At 44.3% G+C, this 27514-nt stretch overlaps 2 protein-coding genes across 2 annotated transcripts; one reads left to right on the forward strand and one right to left on the reverse strand.

The window, feature by feature from the left end:
* Positions 1-8907: 8907 nt before the first annotated feature.
* Positions 8908-15684, forward strand: LOC136653730 (vomeronasal type-2 receptor 26-like). Its single transcript, XM_066630613.1, has 6 exons — positions 8908-9125; positions 10423-10714; positions 11214-12065; positions 12665-12892; positions 13474-13600; positions 14783-15684. The coding sequence occupies exons 1-6, from the start codon at positions 8908-8910 to the stop codon at positions 15682-15684; spliced, it is 2619 nt and encodes an 872-aa protein (XP_066486710.1).
* Positions 15685-20678: 4994 nt separating this feature from the next.
* Positions 20679-25879, reverse strand: LOC136653731 (vomeronasal type-2 receptor 26-like). The gene is made up of 3 exons (XM_066630614.1): positions 25295-25879; positions 23721-23948; positions 20679-21560 (listed from the first exon to the last, which is right to left on the reverse strand). Exons 1-3 carry the CDS (start codon positions 25877-25879, stop codon positions 20679-20681), a joined length of 1695 nt encoding a protein of 564 aa, XP_066486711.1.
* Positions 25880-27514: the final 1635 nt, after the last annotated feature.

The raw sequence follows: 27514 nt of genomic DNA on the forward strand, positions 1-27514 counted from the left end.
ATCAGGCAATAGGCCCATCTAGTCCAGCTTCCTGTATCTCACAGCAGCCCACCAAATGCCCCAGGGAGCACACCAGATAACAAGAGACCTGCAAGGCATTCTGGGAATTGTAGTTAAGAACATAAGAACAGCCCCGAAGGATCAGGGCATAGGCCCATCTAGTGCAGCTTCCTGTATCTCACAGCAGCCCACCAAATGCCCCAGGGAGCACACCAGATAACAAGAGACCTGCAAGGCCTCCTGGGGATTGTAGTTAAGAAAATAAGAACAGCCCCACTGGCTCAGGCCATAGGCCCATCTAGTCCAGCTTCCTGTATCTCACAGCGGCCCACCAAATACCCCAGGGAGCACACCAGATAACAAGAGACCTGCATCCTGGTGCCCTCCCTTGCATTGGCATTCTGACATAGCCCATTTCTAAAATCAGGAGGTTGCGCATACACATCACGGCTTGTAACCCATAATGGATTTTTCCTCCAGAAACGTGTCCAATCCCCTTTTAAAGGCATCCAGGCCAGGCGCCATCACCACATCCTGCGGCAAGGAGTTCCACAGACCAACCACACGCTGAATAAAGAAATATTTTCTTTTGTCTGTTCTAACTCTCCCAACACTCAATTTCAGTGGATGTCCCCTGGTTCTGGTGTTATGTGAGAGTGTAAAGAGCATCTCTCAATCATCTTTAGCCTTCCCGTGCATAATTTTGTATGTCTCAATCATATCCCCCCTCAGGCGCCACTTCTCTAGGCTGAAGAAGCCCAACGTTGTAGCAGCACAAAATGCTGCTCTGGGGAGCACCCAAGGCTTTTGAGGGCTTTGGTGCTTGGTGGGAGACACACAAGACTATATCTTGTGGCCTGATGGAGAATTTTAAAAGCAGAAGCACTCTGAGGGTTTGAAAGTTAGATCTTGAGACAGCAAAGCATTAGAACAATGAATACAACAGACAAGTATAGTAGCGAGATGCAGAAGGAAGGCCAGATGCAGAAGAAGAGCTTCTGGAATTCAGCCTTCTCTGCCTTTCATTCCTTCTCATACAATTCACAACAGGCTGGGGTTTTCCATTCTCTGATTTTGTTTACAATACTAAAGCATGAGTCAATAGTCTGTGTAATAGGGAAATTTGCAAGAGGATGATGAGACTCACACTGGCTGTAACCTTCTAGCTTTCTAGCTTAACCACAAACACATTCCTAGATATGATTCTTTATAACATTGCCTTGTTGACAGGCTACAAAGCTTCAGACCTAGCATGTCACCAAGGCCGCGCCGAGTTTGCTCTTGCGCATGTGCAAAGTGTGCTTTGCTTCATTGTCAACATACCAAGGCTAAGGCTAGCACCTGTGTAGATAACCACTACACAACGTCATAGCCTTTCCTCAAAAGGAAGGTGCCCCAGACCAGTAATCATCTTAGTCACTCTCGTTTGCACCTTTTCCATTTCCACGATGTCCTTTTTGAGATGTGGAGACCAGAACTGGACACAATACTCCAGGTGTGGCCTTACCATCGATTTGTACAATGGCATTATAATATTAGCCGTTTTGTTCTCAATACCTTTTCTAATGTTCCCAAGTATAGAATTGGCCTTCTTCACTGTCGCCGCACATTGGGTTGACACTTTCATTGACCTGTCCACCATCACACTTTCCTCTCCACACTTTCCTGGGAGGAAGCCCCACTGCCTCTAGTGGGACTGACTTCTGTGTAGACAGGCATAGGAGGGGCTCTGAGGCTGCAGTCCTGTCCACACTTTCCTGGGAGGAAGCCCCACTGCCTCTACTGGGACTGACTTCTGAGTAGACAAGCACAGGATTGGGCCCTGAGGCTGCCATCCTATCCACAGTAAGCCCCATTCACTAAAGTGGACTTCTGAGTAGAAATGCATAGGGGCTCTTAGGCTGCAATCCTAGGCACTTTCCTGGAAGTAAGCTCCATTGACTAGAACGAGACTTACTTCAGAGTAGACATACCTAGGATTGGGCTCTTAATCCTGGCAGAGATATATATCTGCACCCGTTTTCACATGCTAAGGGCAGGTGAAAAGGGATTCTATGTGTGTACAATGTGCTGTCCAGCCTTGCCAGAGATCCTCCTCATCCTTCCCCCACAAGCATGCCCTCCACCAGCCAGTGTTTGCAGCTCCTCTCCAGCAATGCACAGCAGCTGCTCAGGGCAGCAGAGAACATACAATTGCATGCCAAGCACCTTCCCAAAGACACAGAGTATTCTGATACCTGAATTAAATCATATTTAATGGCTTGTTTGCAAACGTAGCTGTTTCTATGTGCACCTAAGGACCCCTCTCATGTAAGAATTCCTTTTTTGTTTTTACTCCCACAGTTGCTTAGAGTAATTTTATTACATGGAACTCATGTAAGCCATTTTTCGGAATCCATTCACTGCATCCTCTCCTTGAAGTAGTGCCACACTACATACTATACGCTATAAGTGCACCTGTACAGTATTTTTCCCCATGTGTAGAAAAAGTAGCTAGGGGGAAGGGGATGTGGAGATTGACAGCCCAATCCTATGCATGTCTACTCAGAAGTAAGTTCATCTTTAGGGGGGAAGCACATAAAAAATATTTTATTTCTCCACTAAAAAATGGTTTAGAAATAAATAAATGAATGAATAAATAAATAAATAAATAAAAGATTAACAAGTTGTGAGTTCCTGCACCTTTTTATTTACAAAAAAAGCACTGCCTGTATATCACAGCGGCCCACCAAATGCCCCAGGGAGCACACCAGATAACAAAAGACCTCATCCTGCTGCCCTCCCTTGCATCTGGCATTCTGACATAATCCATTTCTAAAATCAGGAGGTTGCGCATACACATCATGGCTTGTACTCCATAATGGATTTTTCCTCCAGAAACTTGTCCAATCCCCTTTTAAAGGCGTCCAGGCTAGACGCCATCACCACATCCTGTGGCAAGGAGTTCCACAGACCAACCACACGCTGAGTAAAGAAATATTTTCTTTTGTCTGTTCTAACTCTTCCAACACTCAATTTTAGTGGATGTCCCCTGGTTCTGGTGTTATGTGAGAGTGTAAAGAGCATCTCCCTTTCCACTCTGTCCATCCCCTGCATAATTTTGTATGTCTCAATCATGTCCCCCCTCAGGCGTCTCTTTTCAAGGCTGAAGAGGCCCAAACGCCATAGCCTTTCCTCATAAGGATGGTGCCCGAGCCCCGTAATCATCTTAGTCGCTCTCTTTTGCACCTTTTACCCAGCACCCCCCAATAAAGTCACAGGCAAGGGCATATGGTACAAAGGGCCACTTTATTAACTATTTAAATACACTTCAGATTGCAACACGGCCTAACAAAATAAGTCATGCGGGTTCTACATGGAGGAAACGGAGCTGCCCATCTACTTCCCCCTATATTGATTTGGGCGACCACACCAGACTCTGGGCAGCGTCAGTACAAGCCTGCCGCCCCCTTCATTGTCACCCCGAAGGGGCAGGGTGGCAGGCTAGCTCAGGCCACCCGAGCGAACCCGCGGTGCGCCTTTACCACCAGGCTGAGGTTCATCCAGCCTGCGTCACCCAGCCGGGAATGCCAGCATGACCAAGCGTGGAGTCCACCCGGCCCTTGCCACCCTGCCGTGTACACCGATATGACCTTACCTACCCAAAACCCGCACGACACCTGCCTAAAGTGACCAAGAAGACCTATGGAAAACCCCCATTCCGCCCCTAACTCCACAGTCTGGGGTAGGCAAAAAACCACCAACCGATGTGCCAATTAGGCTGATGGCAAAAATTCCTACCCGGCCCCAGAAGGCGACCAGCTAGTCTCGGACTGCCAGAGGGTGGGCGGGTGGATGACCGCTGCCTGGTCCCAACTGCGCGGGCTTCTCCGAGCAGCCTGCATGTGGCCCCAGACCAATTAGCCCCCAGCCAATCGGCTGTGAGGCTGGCCCGTCCTGTGTCTCGTGAGGGGGCAGGGTAAATGCTGGTGGCGCGCTAATACACGTGCCACCAGAATTCCATTTCCATTATGTCTTTTTTGAGATGCGGCAACCAAAACTGGACACAATACTCCAGGTGTGGCCTTACCATCAATTTGTGCAACGGCATTATAATATTAGCCGTTTTGTTCTCAATATCCTTCCTAATGATCCCAAGCATAGAATTGGCCTTCTTCACTGCCGCCGCACATTGGGTCAACACTTTCATCGACCTGTCCACCACCACCCCAAGATCTCTCTCCCGATCTGTCACAGACAGCTCAGAACCCATCAGCCTATATGTGAAGTTTTGATTTTTTGCCCCAATGTGCATGACTTTACACTTACTGACATTGAGGCGCATCTGCCATTTTGCTGCCCATTCTGCCAGTCTGGAGAGATCCTTCTGGAGTTCCTCACAATCACTTCTGGTCTTCACCACTCAGAAAAGTTTGGTGTCGTCCGCAAACTTTGCAACCTCACTGCTCAACCCTGTCTCCAGGTCATTTATGAAGAGGTTGAGAAGCACTGGTCCCAGGACAGATCCTTGGGGCACACCGCTTTTCACCTCTCTCCATTGTGAAAATTGTCCATTGACACCCAATCTCTGCTTCCTGGCCTCCAACCAGTTCTCAATCCATGAGAGGACCTGTCCTCTAATTCCCTGACTGTGGAGTTTTTTCAGTAGCCTTTGGTGAAGGACTGTGTCAAACACCTTCTGAAAGTCCAGATATATAATGTCCACAGGTTCTCCCACATCCACATGCCTGTTGACCTTTTCAAAGAATTCTATAAGGTTTGTGAGGCAAGACTTACCCTTACAGAAGCCATGCTGATTCTCCCTCAGCAAGGCCTGTTCGTCTATGTGTTTTGAGATCCTATCTTTGATGAGGCATTCCACCATCTTACCCAGTATAGATGTTAGGCTGACTGGCTTATAGTTTCCCGGGTCCCCCCTCTTTCCCTTTCTAAAGATAGGCATGACATTTGCTCTCCTCCAATCTTCTGGCACCATGGCCGTTTTGAGGGACAAGTTGCATATCTTAGTCAAGAGATCTGCAACTTCGTTCTTCAATTCCTTAATAACTCTTGGGTGGATGCCATCAGGGCCTGGTGACTTATTGATCTTTAATTTATCAATGAGGTCTGAAACATCTTCACTTTTAACCTCTATCTGACTTAACTCCTTGTCAGATCATTGTTAAAGAGGATACCAAACAGCATTGTCCTATGACAAAATGAGCCATGTATCATCTGCTTCAGGGTGGTTTTGTCCCACTCCCTGGGTTTAGAGAAGGATAGCATTGACAGCATGGGAGAAGGACCAGTTGTGCAACCATTTAACTCTTCCATCCATTTGGTGTCTTATTCTGGGGCACAGAAGCACTTAGTAAAACTTCAGAAATTGCGACCAAGACACTTCTGACTTAGCTCACAATTTACCCCATTCTATGAGCCTATGTCATTGTCAGAACTACTATTCAAGTGTCAGTCCCTGACTCAAGGCTGTTTTAAATGGCCTTCTGAAAGTGTAGACCACAGGCTTCCAGTCCATGCACCTTTTTTGGTACGACTGCATTGATGGGGTGATCATTCAGCCCGAGGGTAGGATTGCAAAAATGTTGGGATAAGTCATTCATCCGAATCCCACCCTTGGGCTGAATGAGTTCTCCCAACATTCTTACTTCCAACAGCCAAGCATTCTCTATGTCCCTGGTCCGACCCAATTTCTTCAAACTCTCTGCCATGGGAGGAGTCTACCCTGATAACTGGTTTGAAAGGATTTTGCTATCTGCATATGGTTGCATTAATGCTCCCTACCAGCTTTGTGATGTCCTAACTACTTTTGAACATTACCTTCTGGAGCATCTGGGTAGTGGAGTTTCTGGCACACTGTTCTACCCTTCCCTTAGATAAAATAATGGACTTTGATCATGTTTATTAAGTATTTCTGACATGATCTTGTTTGTGAATCTTTCTAGAATATTGATCAAAATCATCACCATATGTATAATTTCATGTCCACCCACCCATTCTGAGGAAAACGGTAGGATTCACTAATTGCCTGTGTTGTGCCTCAAAAGTGTGAGCCTTAGCCCCACTGGTTGGCGTTAGATGGGAGATTGTTTCTGCCTGCTTCATAGACATGCACTTTCCATAGCTATAACTTGTGGTTCTGTGTGTTGAGTCACCTGGCTTTGATCACAAGCAGCAGACATGTGCAGGTTGGAGAAGGAAGAACAGGATAATAATGGTGAGCACCTGGCAAAAGTTTTGAGCAAAGCAAGAAGTTTTCACACCACTGCCTCAAGGCTGGATGGTGGGAGGGAAATGGGATGGGACCACCACTATGGTCCTTCACCAACGTCCAAGGCAGGGCAGCCTGAAGAGGGTGATGCTGCCACAAGCTTCCTCAGTTGTGAAAGGGCTGGCATTGCTTATCTGCTGCCCAGAGCTAGAAGGGTCTTGCCGACAAAAGAAAACACTGGGATCCATTGCATCCTAGTTTTGTCACAGGTGTCCACACTGTAAAGAGAACTTGCCATAGATCTTCACTTGTTTGAATAAAATGGTGACTTGTTTCCAGCTGCCCTGTCTCCTGCCTCTATCTGAATGGGGGAATTGTTTGCCTTTGACTGGCTGGCACAGCTGCACGACAATTGCCTGTTTTAGCAAATTCGAGTTTGAGCAGGGCAAGTTCTACCTTCTTTTGAAGCCTGACTCACAGTACCTTTTCAGGCTGCATTTATACACTTCATTCATGGTCACTACGAGCTTTGTGATGTTGCCTTTCAAGTCCACATTTTGGTCTTTTTTCCAACAAATCCAATAACAATATCCTTGGGCAGGTGGTCTGGTCTAGAGGTTTGAGCCTCCAACTGCCTGAAGATAACATCTGAAGGTTGCCAGTTCGAGGCCACCGGCACCATGAACGGCGAGACCTTGAAGTAGCTGACTAGCTGAACCGAGTTATTCCACCTGCTCTTCGGAAGGAGCTACTTGTCAGCCTGTGTGGGAAGAGGCCAGAAAGTGATAACAGACTGCAAAAGTTCCATCTGAAATGTGTGTGGTTCCTGAAAGATAGAACCTTTCTTTAATTGTAAAAATCCCTATGGGGATTTAAACAGCCTGCCTATGTAAACCGCCTTGAATTAAAGTCTGAGGAGAAATCTGATGACCAAGAAAGGTGGTATATAAATACCTGTATTATTATTATTATTATTATTATTATTATTATTATTATTATTATTATTATTATTATTATTATTATTTGGAGAGTCTCTACTCCGCCATTGGTGTACACCACTGGTTCCCCAACTTTTTAGAGCCCCTGGAGGCTGTTGTCTGATTTTTCAATGCCAAGGGGTGTGGGGAGCAGTGCTCCCTCCCCAGGTAGCAACTTGCTTAACCCTTGATGCACATAGCCTTGCTATGCACGTCTCTTGCTTTAACCAAACAAGCAGGCAGGCAGCCTCTTGCAATTTAACAGACAAACAGGTAGGTAGGCTGGAAGGGAAAGTGAACGTAAGCAGGAAGTAAACATAGAGGAAGTTCTCACTTCCTTCTAGATCACCTGCTTGCTTGTCTATTAAAGCAAGAGATTCTAGTTTTGCAAGAGGCTGCATGCCTGCATGTTTGGTTAAAACAAGAGGCATTTTGCACGACTGTAATGAGCATCAAGGTAATGGGTGTGGGGAAGTGTGGATAAGAGGATCTACACATACCAGATCCACAGATCCGAGGGGGGGCAGTGCCCAGGAGAGTGTAGTGAAGGGGGTAATTTGTACTGGGGCCCAGTGCAGAAAGGGGACCCAGGAGTGAAAGGAAGGAGCCCCGAAACTTCCTGGAATCAGACATTTTTTGATTTCAGCAAGATTTACTCTCTGTGTGGGATGCTGGGGGTGCTCTTGGGGCATAGGTCCCAAGTAGGTCTTTGGCTTGTGAATTCTTTAATCATGTGCAGGAGGTCAGAGACACAGTCACAGTACTACTGCTGCTGCAGAAGTTGGTTTTGATGCACACTGCACACTTGCCATTCTAGTGTGAGCCTAAATACAATGATACTAATTTTCTGCTATATATTTCTATATTTAAAAGGTTTTAGGGAGACCTAGGAGTGTCTGGTTATCTGTATCACTGTACCTAGCTGTGGATGCCACACTAGTGGGTAGACCTGGGCTCTGCGTTGGAAAGCCTAGTAGACCTGGGCTCCAACTCTACTGGCTGTCATCACGCTTGCCTGGTTTATTTTGCCTCCTCTCCTCCCCTGTTGGGAATGGGCCTAAAAGAAACTTTGACTCCCTGATAAAATTCCTCTCAATGGCCTGAATGTGATTTTGTTCCTTCCAGCTTTGCAGATAAACAATTTGCAAACTATTCCTCTTTTATGGGTGTAACTTTCCTTTCTGATTACTTTAATTTTCAGTTTCCACCTCCTTTTTCCCTCCAGCAATTTCTTCAACGTGAAGTGGAAGAGGTATCCAGGAGGGAGGCTTCTGGTGGCTTTTCTTCCTGCTAGTCAGCACTAGCTAATTAATGTTTTGATGTCCCACTGCGGGGGACCAGAGAATTATTCTGCTGAGAGGTTGATGAACATGCTTTTTCTTGTGTAACGTCAGACAAAATTTAACCCTGGGAGGATGATTATACACCCTGTATTTATCTAATTTTCATTATTTCTGTAAGATCTTCTCCAGGTCCCTTGGGAAATACAGTGGTCAGTACCAAAACAAGAAGACTGGAGGCTGCTGCTTTTCATATCTCCTGTGGCACTCACAGTTGAGGTGAGAGACAGAGAGGGCTTCCTGAGCCTGATTGCTGAAACTTGGCATTTTTTCCTCATTCTGGCTCCAAATAATTTGAGTGAAGCCCAACTGTGTTTCTCAAGGTTGCGCAAATGTAAATGTAGGAATGGCAAGTTTACTTCCAGAGAGATCTTCATGCAAGATGGTGGCATTTCTGACATTAGTATTAGTCCTGTTGCCTCAGAGAGTCTGCAAGTTGCCCCTTCGCAAATGGAGTGTCTGTGAGCCTCTTCCTATTGATCACCAGTATTATCAACCAGGAGACTTTGTCATTGGCAGCATCATTGCTCAGAACTACTTGTTTTTAAATCTGATAGCCTTTGAAAAGTGTCCTTCTCCTGAACTCATTGACGACCTTGTGTAAGGAGTTGCTTTGCTAGCTATATATATAAGTCATTTTTTTCCAGATAATAATCCACAAATATTCTAAGATGGATAAGCTATCACTCTGGTCGATTTTCTGGTTATATAGCAATGTCATTATGATGGCTTTTTTGCATGTTTATTTTCCTGAAATAGTTTGCATGCAATCTTTCTCAGACTATTTTGGGAGACATCTGGTTGCTAACTGTTTAAAAGGTATTTTTTGCATTTCCACACATGCTTTTCTTTCCATGCACTATCTGGGAATTTATTTTCAATATTTCAAGTGCTAAATATTTGAAATGCTAAAATAGTTTAGGCAATATTTGAGCATTTATTTAATTTTTTATGTTTTACCCACACACCCCAGATAAACACACAAACCAGAGGAGCAGAGTTAAACCAGGCCACTTGGTTTATTATACAATATACAGCAGGGCAAAACTTAGCTTCCCAAAATGTGTGGGGATCTAACTCTGGGGGAAGCTGTTCTAGCCACCTACGTACCTATCAGGGTCCATCTGACTCAAAATTGCACAGAATCCACGATCAACTTTGCCTGTCAAAGTTAACCCTTATGGGTTGAGGCAGCTGAGCTAGAATTTGCCCACTGGCAAGGGAATATGGCTCGTTTCCTTCAGGCAACCTGGGGTCAGCCAGCCAGCCTCCTTGAGCTGATTTAGTATCAGCAGAGTGGTAGTGGCTCACTCTCTGGCCACCTGATGATTATTCTTACCTACCGTCCCCTGAACGCTACCAGCTAAAGTGACCTAAATGGTGACAAACCTAACTGAAAACACTGGAATGTTCAACTACAGACTGGGTAGGCAAAAAAACTGCCAATTCAAGCCAATTAGCAGTAAAAAAAATCCTGCCTGACCTTCAAAGAATGACCAGCAGACTATAGAAAGGGTGGGTGGGAATGTCAGCTAGAGGTTATTGAGTCTCTGGGATGCAACTGCCCCTGGAGAGAAAGAGTGTCCTGCCTCCCCAGGATCTTCTCCCAATCGGGGGACACCTTTGACTTGCATGCATGAGGTAGGGTGGGACAAAGATGCCAAAATTGTAGAGTTTAAGAATTGTGGCGTCAAATGTTGTGAATGCTTGTATATTGGTTTTAACTAGAAGCTTCCAAAGCTTCTACTGCCTCAAATAAAGCCCAAAGTTCTGTTTTGTGTAACAATGCCAATTCATACTTCCCTGGAATAGGACCGTGCACTGCATGGAAATAATATTGGGAATGCCACGTTCTGAAGCAGGGGTCCTTTAATGCATCATACAACTGTCATTGCAGGGTAATGACTCAACTTTACCAACACATCATGGCCTTGGTATTTGCTGTTGGTGAGCTGAATGAAAATCTCCAGATCTTACCCAACATCACCCTTGGTTTCAACATCTATAATAGCCTTTTAAGTGCTGTCTGGATCCACCATGCGTCTCTGGAACTCCTCTCCACACGAGGTGGATTCATCCCTAACTACAAGTGTGATATCCAGAACTATCCAGAAGCAATCATTGGGGGACCTAACTCGGAACTTCATCGCCACATGGCAACCATCCTCAGCATCTACAAGACTCCACAAGTAAGTTCTGCTTTTGGAGCACATGAGATCTAGATGCCCTATGGCGGAGTTCTCTTGTGTGTATGTTTTTGTATGTGTTTCTAACAGTGCGTAGTACCCTGTTTCTGAAAAGCAACTCATGATCTATATTCAATGGTGTGTGTGTGATGCTGGCGAAGGGAGTCAATATTTGCATTCCTGACAAATTTTTTTTGTCAGTTATGTAGGTCGTTATGACTGTAAAATTTCAAAAAATGCACCAACACACTATTACATTATTAAAGCTAGGAATAAATGAATTGAAGAACAAGGAGAGAACAGATTGTTCTTTTCAAAAAAAGAGCAGAAATTTACAAGATGTTTGCTAAATGTTTACTAAAGACAGAATATGGCAGGTTCTATCCTGGCTGATATATGGGGACAAGCATCACCACTTACAACTGCATCACTGTAACTCACATGCAAAGTAGTTTTAACTTGGGTTTTTTTCAAAAATAATATTTTGTAATATTTTATTTAGTTCATATATGGCTCTGCTCCAGTGATGGATCACCAGATGGAAGCTGCTTTCTTCCACCACCTGTTCCCAAATGGGGCTCATCAATACAGGGGAATTCTTCACTTACTTCTTCATTTCAGATGGATATGGATTGGGGTGATCTATGTAGATGATGACCTTGGAGAGAAGTTTATACAAGATGTGCTTCCCATGTTTTCGCAAAGTGGTATTTGCTTTGAGTTCGTAGAAAGATTTCCATCAGAAAGTTTTTCAAATAACATTGCTGAACAAGTAGACGATGGGCTTGGGCTATGCAATATTGTCATGGGGAGCACTGCCAATGTAGTAGTCATACATGGGGAAATTCAGACCACAATAATCTTGAGAGTGATGCTTGAGTTTCCAGCATTTGAGGATGTACCCATTAAGAGAAAAAGCAAGGTCTGGATTATGACAGCCCAGATGGAACTAATGTCACTTCCCTTTCAAAGAGGTTGGGACATCCACTTCATCCACGGTGCTCTATCCTTTGCCATTCATTCAAAGCAGGTGACAGGATTCAGCACATTTCTCCGTAACAGAAAACCAGCCTTGGACAAAGGAGATGGTTTTATCAGAGCTTTTTGGGAGCAGGCATTTGGCTGTGTGTTCCCCAACTCCAAGGTGAATGGGGAAAATTGCACTGGGGAGGAGAAGCTGGAGACTCTGCCTGGCGCTGTTTTTGAAATGAGCATGACCAGCCACAGTTACAGCATCTATAATGCAGTCTGTTCTGTGGCACATGCTTTGCATGCCATTCAGTCATCCAAATTCAAACACAGAGAGATGACCAATGAAAAGAGATGGAATCTGAAAAATCATCAGCCTTGGCAGGTAATGTCCTGAGCAGACATTGGTGTTGGAGGGTAATCCTTGCCATGCGTACCCCAGATCCTAGGTCACTTAGAAACATCTCTTTTTAGAAAAATATCTATGTGCCAGGTCTTTACGAGGTTCCATGTTAGAACTAATTGGTGATCCTGCTCATATTAATTTCCAAATGGACTTGTTTAATTTGGCTAGATCTGATTACTTTAACTTTGTTTTACAGTCTTTTCAACTTCCTAGTTACCAATATATGGATTAACTGCATATTCTTGTTTGATTACCTTCTACATTTTTTTAACTCTTATTCTTCCCCCTATTGGCACTGAACGTTAGTTCATGACAATCAATAAACAACTAGTTGAGGTCAAGGTAATGGGGACACCCGAAGTCACAAATGACTGCAATTGGTACATCTGCAATTGGTATATGTTATTCATATAATTTTAGAGGTTTTGTGGCACTTAATTTTTGCTACTACTAGGAATTCCTCTACACTTGTCCTTGATCAGGCTTTTAAGCAAAGAACTGTCCATCTGGCAGGTGACCGGTTTATTGTATGTTTGCATCGTTTTGTACAGCTTGTGATTTTCCCCTCAACTTCCTAGCTCCACGACTTCCTGAGAAGTTTCTCCTTCAACAATAGCGCAGGGGAAAAGGTTTCCTTTGATCAGGATGGAAATTTAGTTGCTGGATTCGATATTATCAACTGGGTCACATTCCCAAACCAGTCCTTTCGTAGAGTCAAAGTTGGGAGGATAGAGCCCAGGGCTTCAGAAGACATCTTGCTTTCTGTTGATGATGATGCCATTGTGTGGCCCAGCAGATTTAACCAGGTAAAGTTTGCTCTATGTGGGGACACTCCAGTTATTTGCAACATGTTTAAAATAAAATAAATTTTAAAAAGATTCACTGTTCAGACTCTAGACAGCTCTTTCTGTTTCCTGTCAGCTGGGTGAGTTTCATTTCAGTTATGATTTCCAATCCTAAACATTCAATTAGCTAACTTGAAGCAAAGAGTCAGGGCACATTCATTCCCTTACCCTGGAGGAAGCCTCCATTTCCCTATGGGCTTCCCAAATGGGTGTCCTCGGTTCAGTGGAAGCCATTTTGCTTGTGGAGGTAACAAAAGGTCAGGATAGGAATATAGTATACTTGCTCACACAAGCGCTACTGGCAACGACCCTTCCTGCCCCCATTCTTGCCATTCAAGAGCACTTGCCATTCAGCCCAGGAAAGTGTTTACTTTTTTTTGTTCTTGTAGGTGTAGTTGGGGCAACCCAAGTCTCCAAAACTTTCCTCACACCTTTCCCAGAAACCGTTCTTGATTTCCATGCACACCTGTGCTTGTTTGAACAACCATCCAAATGTCCTTCTTCTGAAGGCTAACATATCCTGCTCTTTCATCTGTGGACAGGCACAGCCTCTTTCTCTTTGCAATGAGAATTGTCACCCAGGGTACAGAAGGACCAAGAAGGAAGATAAACCATTTTGCTGCTATGATTGCCTTCCATGCGCAGAAGGGAAAGTTTCAAATGAGAAGGGTAAGAAATGGAATGTATGGAGTTTACCTGATGCTGTGTATACTTTGGGTCCTCCGAATCCACTGGGTATCTGCTTCAGGACCCCCCATGGATACCAAATTCCACAAATAATTAAATCCATGGGGGAGAAAGCTCAGTGCTTCCATTACTTATCTGGGGAAGTACCCAGGGCCTAGTAGAAGGGGGTAAAGGGGTTAATTTGTACCCAGGCCCAGGGTCAAAAGGGGGGCCCAGGAGCCAAAGGGGGGACCCAGAAATTTCCTGGGATCTGACATTTTCCTATCTGCTGGGGACACTACCATGACTGGGGATGCTGGGGACACTACTGATGCCACATGGGTGGGTAGACCTGGGCTCCAAAGACTTTTCCAGCTGTCTCTACCTTCCCCTCACCCTTCTTTGCCCCTCCCTGCCCCTATTCTGCTCGCCCATCACCACCCTCCCCCGCTGTGTTTCACTCTTCCCTCTTGGCAAAGGGGCCTAAAAGAAACTTGGTACAACCTGATAAAATTCCTCTCAGAAGTCCAGGAAGTACCTTAGATGGTTGCGCATGGCCTCCCAGCCTCTTGAGAAGCCTCCTGGAGGTGACATCTGGAACGTCAATGAGAACCGAAGTTACTTCCAGTCTTGTCTCTGGGCAGAGGGATTCTGAGGTGCAGGGAGGTTGCATGTAGCCTCCCTGTTTCTCAGAAGAACTCTCTGATGAGACCAAGAGACCAAGAGCCATTTCCTGTTGCATCAAGGTGGTCCTCTGAGGAACCTCAGCCATAGGCTCAGCATCTGGATACTCAAATTCTTGGATGCTAAACCCAAGACAAAGAGGACCCACAGCTTTGATGATGATTGTCATAATGGTGAAAAATATGTCCGTGATTCAGTGCTGTTGACTGCAGCTAAGAGGATGACCCTAATTCCCTGATATGAAAAACACAATATTCCAGACTATCCAGACAAGGGGAAGTAGAGATCAACCCTGACATTTGATATTCAGAGATAGAATAACCGTCTTTCTTTTCACCACTGGTGTCAAGAATTGAGTTCCAAACAGAATGAAAACAGAACAATGTTTTCTTTGCACAGTCAACTTGCCATGCTCATTCAGGTCTTTATAATATTTCATTTTATGAGTACAATGAACAGCACATTGGGGTGCTGTATTGAAAACCATGCTTTGTTTTCCAGACACGGATCACTGTTTTCAGTGCCCAGAAGATCACTATCCAAACAAGGAGAAGGATTTGTGCATTCCAAAATACATTGTATACATGTCTTATGGAGAACCTCTGGGGATGAGTTTAGCCATCTTTGTCCTCATCTTTTCTTTTGCCACTGCTGTGGTGCTGGGGATTTTCATTAAGCACAAGGACACTCCCATTGTCAAAGCCAACAACCGGAATCTCACCTACACTCTTCTCATCTCCCTCCTGCTCTGTTTTCTTTGTGCTTTACTGTTTATTGGCAAACCTGAGAAGGTGTCGTGTCTCCTTCAACAGACTGCATTTGGTATCATTTTCTCAGTGGCCGTTTCTTGCATATTGGCCAAAACCATGATTGTGGTTCTTGCTTTCATGGCCACCAAACCAGGTTCTAAGATGAAGAAATGGGTGAGGAAATCACTGGCCTGTTACGTGGTTTTCACCTGCTTCCTTCTTCAAGCCATCCTTTGCACTGTGTGGTTGGCAAGTTCCCCTCCATTCCCCAGTCTGGACATGAACTCACTGAATGCAGAAATGGTACTGAAATGTAACGAGGGTTCAACTCTCATGTTTTACTGTGTGTTGGGCTTCCTGGGCTTTCTGGCTCTCGTCAGCTTCTGTGTGGCTTTCCTGGCCAGGAAGTTGCCAGACACTTTCAACGAAGCCAAGTTCATCACCTTCAGCATGCTGATATTTTGCAGTGTTTGGTTATCCTTTGTTCCAGCTTACCTGAGTACGAAAGGGAAATACACGGTGGCTGCGGAGATCTTCTCCATTCTGGCCTCCAGTGCTGGGTTGCTGGTCTGCATCTTTCCCCCCAAATGCTACACTATTGTAGTGCGGCCTGATTTGAACAGAAGAGAACAACTGAGAAGAACATTTAAGTAACAAAAGAAAAAAAAAATTCAACTAAATTTAATACTGATTCCCACTGCATACAATTGAAATTGCTAATTGTACACATTCATAACTCTTTGAAGCTACATCCCTGTGTTGGTTTTCTATTGAGGAATGCAGTCCCACATTTAAGTATCAATGTAGTGGAAATGACATCTTTAATCTAGGAATTATCCTACTTTAATGCACAATATTTACATTGCCCAAACCTCTTAAATAAAATTAATGGTGGGAAATCTATGAAATATTTCACTTTCTTAGCCATGGAGGGTTATATTTTAACATTTTGCCGAAATCTGTTTCATAATTGTTTTGATACTTCTTTGAATTTAGGGGACCTTGATCTATATGAAAAGCAAGAACAAGAAATGGTGCCAAGCAGTAAATTTGGAATGTATTAATTAGTCAATCACCTGTTCCCAAATCCCTCGGTAGTTCTGGCTCACAATGAACAGTTCATCTCAACATTCTTACTCCTAAGAACCAGACAGGCTTATATTCCCTCTTCATTCGTGGTGGACGCAGACTAATCCTGCCATAGAGGGGAGCCTGTATAAGTAGTTCAGAGGATTTCATACCTGAGAATTTACAGGTGACTTTTGGATGTGCTTTGCCTGAGAGCTCAGTAATGGTGTTTCTGGCATACTCATGCAGTAGCATCCAGTGGCGTAGCTAATGATCGTGTAGCCCCGCAAGTGATGTCACAACCAGAAGTGATGTCATGCCTGAGCTTTTTTAAAAGTGAAAATTGGGGGAAAAACCTGCCTTCCCCCCAGCAGCTTGCCACCCACTTGCTCTACTTGCACCCCCCAGTCAGTAGCATAACATACAGCCCAATCCTATCCACACTTTCCTGGGAGTAAGCCCCTTTGACCGTAATGGGACTTACTTCCGAGTAGACACACACAGGATTGGGCTGTAAGGTGTCTATCTGCTACCTGGAGTGAAAGAAGTTTTGTAGCCCCCCCCCCCCCACCAGACAAAACAAAATTTAATTAAGTAAATAAATAAAAAGTGTGCTCCTGATTGGTTCGAGAACCTGTTCTGGGATAAAGAGGGATGGTTATTCTCCCCCTGCTAAATATAAGAGGGGCACCACTTGAAAAAGTGCCTTTTTACCCAGTTAGCAGGGGTAACTATACTATGATACATGGAAATGTGAGCTGGCTCTTATTATCACCTTCTTGGTTTCATGCTGTATCATGATAACATGTCATTGGCTCTCAGAACAATTAGGGCACAATCCTAACCCCTGATGTCAGTGCCTTCCAGCACTGACATAAGGGCAATGCAGCTCTGAGGTAAGGGAACAAACATTCACTTATTTTGAGGAGGCCTCTGTGAGTGATACCCAACTGCAGGATGCAGCACATGGCCCGTTGGCACCGCTAAGCCAGTGCAGGAAAGCACTGACATAAGAGATTAGGATTTTGCCCTTAGTCTCATAGATCAGTTTTGAGTTTAAAAATTTCACTTTTTGTTCCATAAGGCAGTTGTGTTTTCGTTTTCTAGTTAATCGGCCACAACTTTTGATAGAATACAGATATTCCAATACAGTTTGCTTCATTGCATTCAGCATTAAACTATCTTTCCATTGATATATAACATGATGGTATTATTCATACATACCAAGGTTTTCACAATTTTGGTCACTAGTGTCAAGCTCAGCTCATTACCCCCCTAAAGCTTGATGCCCAGTGCAACTGCTACCCCCCTTAGCTACGCCACTGGTAGCATCTCCTTCCACCCTTCTCAGAGATCATTCTCCATAAAGGCACCTGTGATTATCCAGCCAGCTATGGAGAGGGTTGACTGAGCAAAAGAGAAGGCATAGGCTGTTTCATCCACCCTCCCCATGAGCCACTGGGAGATGCCAGTTGAGACCTTGTGATGATGCAGAGACTTCTGTGGGTGCTTTTAGCCAACACAGCCAATCTTAACACTGGAAAACCAGAAGTGGGTTTTGAGTCTTTTACAGGCCATTATGTGTCCTGTGAAGGCCAGTAGAGTAGATCACCAGCCTGGCATGACTCAGAATAAGCCTGGGTCTTCAACCAGGTCTCAATCCAGGAGAGAACCTGCCCTCTAATTCCCTGACTGTCGAGTTTTTATAGTAGCCTTTGGTGAGGAACCGTGTTGAACGCCTTCTGAAAGTCCAGACATATAATGCCCACGGGTTCTCCCGCATCCACATGCCTGTTGACCTTTTCAAAGAATTCTGAAAGGTTAGTGAGGCAAGACTTACCCTTACAGAAGCCAGGCTGATTCTCCCTCAGCATTCTCCCTGTCGACTCTACTCAGTGGAGAATCAGGGGAAAAGGAAAAATGAAGTCAACCGAAAGGAAAGTTACACCCATAAAGGAGAAATAGTTTGCAAATTGTTATCTGCAAAGCTGGAAGGAACAAAATCACCTACAGCTGCCCTGTGGTAACTGCAGATCTGTTATGGGCAGTCGCACTTCTGTATATTTCCCCATACCCCCCACACATTACCTATATGCTCATATCTATGAGGGAGAGTTAAGTTCCTCTCTATCCCCCTGTTTCTTGCTTAGATTCACATTAACGTAGAGGAAGTTCACTCTCCCTTCTAGATTGCCTGCTTCCTTTCTGTTAAACATAAAGGCATGGCAAGGAGCTGCTTACCTGCTTGTTTGGTTAAAGCAAGAGGCATTTCACACAACTGTAGTGAATATATACAAGGGTAGTGGAGTGCCGGGGGCATGGGGGCTGTGGAGATGGGGCTCCCTCTCATCCGCAGTTTCCAGTGTCCTCATGGGGCCCCAGCAATATATCTCCGGTGGAGATCGGGGACTCCCCTGTTTTGTTCTTTGAAATCAAAATGAAACCTTTCTTGCCATGGCATAAACACAGTATTTCCACTACCCAATCCAGACGCTTGCATTTCTTGTCTTTCAAGAAGCTTGTTTTTCAATTCCTCAACAGTAAAAGAAATTCTCAATTTCCATCCTGACGGGGGCTGTGCTGGTGCAGTGAGAGTGAGCAGAGAGAGAGAACCTGGATTCTGACTACACTCAATGCATTTCAAACGACAGATAAGATATGCTGCTTTGAGGTGTGCTTCGAGGGCAGATGCATATTCCTTGTTGTTGTCCCCGCTGTGTGTGTGTGTACAGCTGGACATCCCACCCGCATCCTGCTGTGCACCTTCTCCACTTCAAAATGAAGAAATTGGCAAAGGAGAAAAGGAGACAGAGGTGGCTACTTCATGCAATGGAAAAACAAGATGGCTGCCACTGCTAACTTCTGCCCCTGGTCCTGTCCCCAGCAGCTTCCACCGTGATCCACAGAGAGTGGCTCTCCATGAAATGAAGCCCTTCACAATTGGAGTGAAAACTGGAGTACACGTGGTCTGCGCTTCCAGAAGGCAAGTTATGACAGCCATAAAGTGGGGACCACCCCTAGAATGCTCGTTACAGCCCCGGACCAGCCCATATAATTAGGTCAATTCGGAGCTAAGTCAGAAGAGTTTTGGCCACTATTTCTGGTGGTTCACTGCTTTGCCCCAGAATAAGACACTGGGTGAATTGAACAGTCAAACAGCATCTCATATTCCCGTGACATCTGTGATTTTCTATTGCTGTCCTCCTCTTTGCTCACTGACTAAACCCAATGAGTGGAACAAAAACAGCCAGAAGCTGATGATGGATGGTTCATATCAACACAGGGCCTAGCTGTTTGACCTCATCTTTACCATTAAGGTGCAGTCAGGTGGGTCACCAAACATTCATTACCATTGAGGTGCAATCAGGTGGGACCACATTCATTCTGAGGTCCAGTCCTGAAATCTGGTGTCCTAGATCTTGGTGATAGCAATAGTATGTGCTAGCCCCGCCTTTCCCAAAGTGTGGGTCACCACCCCTCCAGTGGGTTGTGAGGCCATGTGAGGTGGATTGTGGGTTGGGCCCTACCAACTGCCCTTGCGTCCAAATGGCTCCAACTTGGAAGCAGATTTGGCAGCCTTGTTCTGGGCTGTACCAGGTTGGTGACCCACTCTACTGCCAGTCTCAGGCCTCTTAATGGAGGGTAGAAGACTCCAAAACCCACTTCTGGTTTTCTGATGTTACGTTTGAGAACCGCTGTATTAGCCAAAAGACTCATGCCTCTACTGCTTGTAAAGCACCCTCAGAAGCCCCTGCATCATCACAGTTTTTCAAAAGGATGCTCCCAGTGGCTCATGGTGAGGATGGAAAAAGCAGCCTATGTCCTCTCTTTGGGTCTATCAACCCTCTTCATAGCACCACAGATAATCACAGTGCTTTGCGGAGAACGACAGGTGCTTCATGGAGAAGGAAGGAAGAAGATGATACTGCATGAGTATGCCAGAAACACCATTACTTAGCTCTCTGGCAAAGCAGACACAAAAGTAACCAGTAAATTCTCAAGATAATGCAGATGTGAGATCCTCTAAACTACTTATATAAGCTTCTCTCTATGGCAGGATTGGTTCGCATCAGCCAGGAATGACCAGGGGCACATAAGAATGTGGACATGAAACACTGTGAGTCAGAGTTAGTGACTCACAAATTAATATATTCCAAATTAACAGTTTGGCACCATTTCTTGTACTTCCTTTCCGTACAGATTAAGGTTCTCTAAATTTGAGGAATTATCAGATTGTCATAACATTATGAAACACATTTCAGGAAAGGGGTAAAGCAACCCATGATGGCTAAGAAATCAAAATATTGATTTTTTCCCCCCAACATTAATATTATTGAAGTAAAGAGGTTTGGGATAATGTATATATTCTATATTAAAGCAGGATCACTCCAAGATTAAAGCCATTATCTCCACTACATTGACACATAAATCGGGGACTGAATTCCTCATTAGAAAACCAACACATGGATGAAGCTTAAAAGAGTCATGACTGTGAATGGATTAGCAATTTCCATTGTATAAATCTTTTTGAATTTTTTATCTTAATTTTTATTTATTTTTATGTATTTTTGTTGTTGTTGTTACTTAAGTCTTCTTATAAGGAGTTCTCTTCTGTTCAAATCAGGCCACACAACGATAGTGTAGCATTTGGGGGAAAAGATGCAGACCAGCAACCCAGCACTGGAGGCCAGGATGGAGAATATCTCCACAGCCACCATGTACTTCCCTTTCATGCTCAGGTAAGCTGGTATAAAGGATAACCAAACACTGCAAAATATCAGCATGCTGAAGGTTATGAACTTGGCTTCGTTGAAAGTGTCTGGCATCTTCCTGGCCAGGAAACCCACACAGAAGCTGAGAAGCGCCAGAAAGCCCAGGAAGCCCAACACACAGTAAAACATGAGAGATGAGCCCTCGTTACATTTCAGTACCATTTCTGCATTCAGTGAGTTCATGTCCAGACTGGGGAATGGAGGGGAACTTGCCAACCACACAGTACAAAGGATGGCTTGAAGAAGGAAGCAGGTGAAAACCACACAACAGGCCAGTGGTTTCCTCACCCATTTCTTCATCTTAGAACCTGGTTTGGTGGCCATGAAAGCAAGAACCACAATCATGGTTTTGGCCGATACGCAAGAAACGGCCACTGAGAAGATGACGCCAAATGCAGTCTGTTGAAGGAGACACAACACCATCTCAGGTTTGCCAATGAACAGTAAAGCACAAAGAAAACAGAGCAGGAGGAAGATGAGAAGCGTGTAGGTGAGATTCCGGTTGTTGGCTTTGACAATGGGAGTGTCCTTGTGCTTAATGAAAATCCCCAGCACCACAGCAGTGGCAAAAGAAAAGATGAGAACAAAGATGGCTAAACTCATCCCCAGAGGTTCTCCGTAAGACATGTATACAATGTATTTTGGAATGCACAAATCCTTCTCCTTGTTTGCATAGTGATCTTCTGGGCACTGAAAACAGTGATCCGTGTCTGGAAAACAAAGCATGGCTTTCAATATGGCATCCCAATGTATGATTAATTGCATAAAGTGGAAAATTATAAAACCCCAAATCAAATGAATATTCAAAGATAACATTCCTCAGTTTTCATGCATTTTAGAACTCAATTCTTGAGACCATTGAGGCAAACGAAGAAGGATATTCTCTCCTCGAATATCACAAGCCAGGAGAGATCACTGCCTCCATCTTGTCTGGCTATACTCAAATATCATGTTTTGTGTCAGAGAAGTGCAATACAATACATAAAGTTTTACATGAATCAGTTTGGCTTTATCAGACTGGATCCTCTTAGCAGCAATCACCAGCATTGCATTCTGTACACATTTTTAACTCTTAGGGCAATTAAGAATGACAACCAGTATAAATCTGATCAACACAATACATTTAATTTCTTACCCTTTTTGTTTGAAATTTTCCCTTCGGGCAGGGAAGACAATCATAACAGCAAAATGGTTTCCCTTCCACCTTTTTCCTTCTGTATCCTGAATGACAAATCTCTTTGCAAAGTGAAAGGGGCTGTGCCTATCCAAACAAGAAAGAAAATAAAAAACAGGATTTGTTGGGATGCAAAAAATATGTTTTCACTTTCACTGGTCAATCCAGGTTTGAGTTATGCTTTGCTGCTCACCCAGATTAATGAGGAAAGGGAAAGTGGCTTATAAAGCAACTTAGAGAAACTGAAATTGACTAGAGAACCAACGCTTCTCCAAACCCTCATCTTGTTGCTGTCAAAAAATAAGAACATAAGAACAGCCCCACTGGATCAGGCCATAGGCCTATCTAGTCCAGCATCCTGTATCTCACAACGGCCCACCAAATGCCCCAGGGAGCACACCAAATAACAAGAGACCTCATCCTGGTGCCCTCCCCTGCATCTGGCATTCTGACATAGCCCATTTCTAAAATCAGGAGATTGCACATACACATCATGGCTTGTAACCCGTAATGGATTTTTCCTCCAGAAACTTGTCCAATCCCCTTTTAAAAGAGTCCAGGCCAGACGCCATCACCACATCCTGTGGCAAGGAGTTCCACAGACCAACCACACGCTGAGTAAAGAAATACTTTCTTTTGTCTATCCTAACCCTCCCAACACTCAATTTTTGTGGGTGCCCCAGCCCAGTAATCATCTTAGTCACTCTCTTTTGCACCTTTTACATTTCCACTATGTCTTTTTTGAGATGCAGCAAAACAATTCAGTGAGCAGTGAATCTGTCCTTTATCTGCTATAAAGGTATCCTTGGTTGCTTCAGGATTGGATACTTTCAGGAAAAGGAAGCCAAGAGTGCTCCCCCAGCTACCAAACAAACAGATTTAGAAGGGTGTCTACATGCTTGTCCAAAAAAGCACAGGCATTTGTGGAATTTGAGAATAGGTCCTGGATGAGATAGGAATACACATTTTGGAAACTTGGGTTCCTCCAACTATACCTACCAAAAGAAAACAAATGCTCTCCTGGGATAAATTGTAAGTGCTCAATCCAGGTTACTCCTAGCAGCTAATTTCAATGCAAAATCAAACAAGCCTGATAAGTACAAAAATGGACTCTAGATAGGAACTGTGAGTCTGGCACCAGAAGGGAAGTTCTGGCCGCAAACACAACGAGGTCAACAGAAGGCAACTGGAGACTCCAGGTCAAGGCCTTGACTCCACGTCAAGGTCCACTGGAGAGGTCATTGTGCGCTGGAATCAATGAGTTGGCAATGGGGGGTGGGGGGCAGAAGGAATGTGGAATTTGTTGGGGTGGGGAGAGTGCGAGATAGAATGGGGGCAGCAGGGGAAGTTGCCAGCAGAATGTCTGTGCACCAGTACCCTATGCTTCCTCCCTAACCCTTACTTAATTCTCCACCAGCAAAATGGCTACCACAGAACCAAGGACACCCATTGGAAAAGCCCTTTGGGAAATGGAGGCTTCCTCCAGGATAAGGAAGTGAATGTTCCCTTACCTCCAGGTTTTGCTAATTGAACATTTAGGATCAGAAATAATAATTGAAGGAATCTCAACTAACTGACGGGACACAGGCAGAGCATTTGTTTAGTTTCTGAATGGTGAATCATTTTTTTCACATGACAGAAATAACTGGAGAGAGTCTCCACATGTAGCCAACTACCTGGTTAAACTTGCTGGGCCATACAAGGGCATCATCATCAATAGAAAGCAAGATGTCTTCTGAAACCCTAGGTTGTATTCTCCCAACTTTGACTCTGCGAAAGGACTGGTTTGGGAACGTGACCCAGTTGATAATATCGAATCCAGCAGCTAAATTTCCATCTGGATCAAAGGAAACCATTTCCCCAGCACTGTTGTTGAAGGAGAGACTTCTCAAGAAGTAGTGGAGCTGAGATGAGAGGAAAAATCACAAGCTGTACAAAACAACGCAAATATCCAACAAACTGGTCACCTGCCAAGTGGACAGTTCTTTCTTGAAAGCCTGAACCAGGCTAAGTGGAACGGAATTCATAGTAGTAATAAAAATTAAGTGCCACAAAAACTCTCAAATTAAATGAATAACAAGAGAATATAGCAAAATATGCATGGTGCCAGTCATAGCCCTGGCACTGAATACAGTAACATAAGTAATAAAACACAGAGGAGATGACATCATAATTTAGAAACTAGTGAATACATCATTAGTCCCAAAGGGGAACGACAAAGAGGAAAAAATACAATGCTGCTTCTATGTGATTATAAGGAGGTTGGACTGCATCCGGCAGATGGACAGTTCAGAGACCTCCTCTGGGTAAGGGACCATTTGTTGCCTTATTCAGGGTTAAGCCTCTGAGGCTCAGCTGGATCTACTCGGTCATGTGCCTTGTGGACCTGGGTCAGGGAATCAGCTCTATGAAGGGGGTTGAATTTGGTGGACACTACTGCTGCCAAACCCGCCCCTGCCTACCTTCCCCCTCGCCCCTGTTGCCGCCCTGTTCTGCTCTCCTCTGCACCATGTAATTTGTGGAAAAAGAAAAGCCCATATCTATGAGGCTCCATGGGTGCTGGACTTCCCAAGATAAACAGGTCTGTCTTCAGAACCTTCCCCCAAAAAGTAAAATTGCACTCATCAGATTTCCATGCAAACCAGAGGACTGGCTTCAGGTGTCCACACTACCTCTACCTCAAGAAATGGTTTAGTATGATTAACTTAACCTACACTGATAATGAGTGATATATTACATGATAACTTAACCTACACTTTCCTGAGTGATATATCTGAGTATACATCAGAAAGCAGAAAAGCAAGCTGCTCCTCCACCTGCATCCCCATTTCAATACCAAAGATCAGGAAGATAAATTTAGATCTCAAATCATCATAGTATGGACATTGCAAAACAATGTGGGCAGTTGTCTCCACCACATTATTAACTTAACCTACACTGATAATGAAAAATCATAGAAGATGATCACAAAGGAACATGCAGTTTTTATCTCAGTTCATATGTCGGTAGTTGAGAATGTCAGTAGGTTGGTAAAACAAATTACAGTCATCCATATCCAAATTAATCAAGTTCATTAAGGAATTAATATGAGCAGAAACACTAGCTGCTTTATTTTTAAGAAGGATCCTGGAAAAGTCCTGACACATGGATGCTTTTCTGAAAGGAGATGTTTGTATGTGTTGTAGGATCTGTAGTACACCTGGAAAGGATGAGCCCTGCCACCCCCGTTTTAATATGCTCAGGACATTACCTGCCAAGGCTGATGATTCCTCAGATTCCATTTCTCTCCACACATCATCATTCTGTGATTGCATTTGGATGACTGAATGGCATGCAAAGCATGTGCCACAGAACAGACTGCATTATAGATGCTGTAACTGTGGCTGGTCATGCTTATTTCAAAAAGCAGAGTCTCCAGCTTCTCCTCCCCAGTACAATTTTTCCCATCCAACTTGGAGTTGTGGAGCACACAGCCAAATGCCTGTTCCCAAAACTCTCTGATAAAACCATCTCCTTTGTCTGAGGCTGGTTTTCTGTTACGGAGAAATGTGCTGAATCCTGTCACCTGCTTCGAATGAATGGCAAAGGATAGAGCACCGTGGATGAAGTGGATATCCCAACCTCTTTGAAAGGGAAGTGACATTAGATCCATCTGGGCTGTCATAATCCAGACCTTGCTTTTGCTCTTCATGGGTATATCCTCAAAAACTGGCAACACAAGCATCACTCTCAAGATTATTGTGGTATGAATTTCCCCATGTATGACTACCACGTTGGCAGTACTTCCCATGACAATATTGTATAGCCCAAGCCAGTTGTCCACTTCTTCAACCATGTTATTTGAAAAACTTTCTGCTGGAAATTTTTCTATGAACTCAAAGCAAATACCACTTTGGGAAAACGTGGGAAGCACATCTTGTATAAACTTCTCTCCATGGTCATCATCTACACAGATCACCCCAATCCATATCCAGCTGAAATGAAGAAGCAAGTGAAGAATGCCTCTATATTGATGGGCTCCATTTGGGAACAGGCAGTGGAAGAAAGCAGCTTCCATCTGGTTATCCATCACTGGAGCAGAGCCATATGTGAGCTAAATAAAATATTATTTTGGGGGGGAAAATTCAAATGAAAACTACTTTGTATGCGAGCTACAGTGATGCGTCACACACAATAGAATATCCATGTCAGATTGTAAACTGCTTTTCAGAAATAGGTTGCTATGCACTCTCTCTCTCTCTCTCTCTCTCTCTCTCTCTCTCTCTCTCTCTCTCTCTCTCATTCACACACAAGACCTCAATAGTTCGGCATCTAGATTGCATCTGCTCCAGCTGCACACCTTACTTGTGGAATCTTGTAGATGCTAAGAATGGTTGCCATGTGGCAAAGAAGGTGAGAGGTAGGTCCTCCAATGTTTGCTTCTGGATAGTTCTGGATATCACACTTGTAGTTAGGAATGAATCTCCCTCGCGTGGAGAGGAGTTCCAGGGACGCTTGGTAGATTCAGACTATACTTGAGTGGCTATTATAGATGTTGAAACTGAGGGTGACGTTGGGTAAGATCTTGGGATTTTCATTCAGTTCACCGACAGCAAAGACCAAGGCCATGATGTGTTGGTAATGTTGAGTCATTACCCTGTAATGACAATTATTTGATGCGTTTAAGTATACCTGCTTCAGAAAGTGGCATTCCCAATATTATTTCAATACAGCACATGGTCCTATTCCAGGGAAGTGCAAATTTAACTGTTACACAAAACAGAACTTTGGGCTTTATATGAGGTGGTAGAACTACTTTGGAAGCTTCTAGTTAAAACTGTTATGCAAACATTCACTATGTTTAATGCTGTCATTTTCAACCATGGCACACTGGTGTGCCGCAGATGGTCCCCAGGTATGCCATGGGAATTTGGGAGAAGGTCAATAGGACCATTGCGGGATGTGAGCCCCCATTGACAGCACAGCATGCCTTGTCAATTGTCAAAAAGCTGATGGTGTGCCTTGACCATTTTAGTGCCTTGCTAGTGTGCTGCAAGATGGAAAAAGGTTGAAAATCACTGGTGTAATGCCTCAATTCTTAAATGTAACCATACAAGTCCATTAGCATGCTCTTTGCATGCTGGCGTCTTTGTTGCACCCTGCCTCATGCACACGTATCAGAAGTGCCGTATGATTGGAGGAATATTGTGGGGAGGCAGGACACTCTTGTGCTCCAGGAGCAAGTGCAACCTGGCAGCTCAGTCTTTTTTTTTGCCTACCCCGATCAGAGTCAGGCATTCTGGTGTTTTCAGTTAGGTTTGTCACTATTTAGGTTTCTTTAGCTGGTAGCATTCAGGGGGTGGTAGGTAGTCATTAGGTGTTGATCCTGAAGCTGCACGGCCAAAAGGTGAGCCAGGACCACTCTGCTGATGGATGACCAGCACATGGCTCAGCTGCCTCAACCCATAAGGGTTGGCTGTGACAGGAACAG

Source organism: Tiliqua scincoides, chromosome 5 (assembly GCF_035046505.1).
Source record: "Tiliqua scincoides isolate rTilSci1 chromosome 5, rTilSci1.hap2, whole genome shotgun sequence".
Lineage (NCBI taxonomy): Eukaryota > Metazoa > Chordata > Lepidosauria > Squamata > Scincidae > Tiliqua > Tiliqua scincoides.

Excerpts from the sequence above, each read along its gene's own strand:
- LOC136653731 (XM_066630614.1), bottom strand. The coding sequence starts at position 25,879 with ATGGTTGAAGAAGTGGACAACTGGCTTGGGCTATACAATATTGTCATG. Across the intron at positions 23,949-25,294 it reads GGAATCATCAGCCTTGGCAG|CTCCACTACTTCTTGAGAAG; the intron begins GTAATGTCCTGA and ends CTCTCATCTCAG. Across the intron at positions 21,561-23,720 it reads GGCCCAGCAAGTTTAACCAG|TGCCCAGAAGATCACTATGC; the intron begins GTAGTTGGCTAC and ends CACTGTTTTCAG.
- LOC136653730 (XM_066630613.1), top strand. The coding sequence starts at position 8,908 with ATGGTGGCATTTCTGACATTAGTATTAGTCCTGTTGCCTCAGAGAGTC. Across the intron at positions 9,126-10,422 it reads GAACTCATTGACGACCTTGT|GGTAATGACTCAACTTTACC; the intron begins GTAAGGAGTTGC and ends CTGTCATTGCAG. Across the intron at positions 10,715-11,213 it reads GCATCTACAAGACTCCACAA|TTCATATATGGCTCTGCTCC; the intron begins GTAAGTTCTGCT and ends TATTTTATTTAG.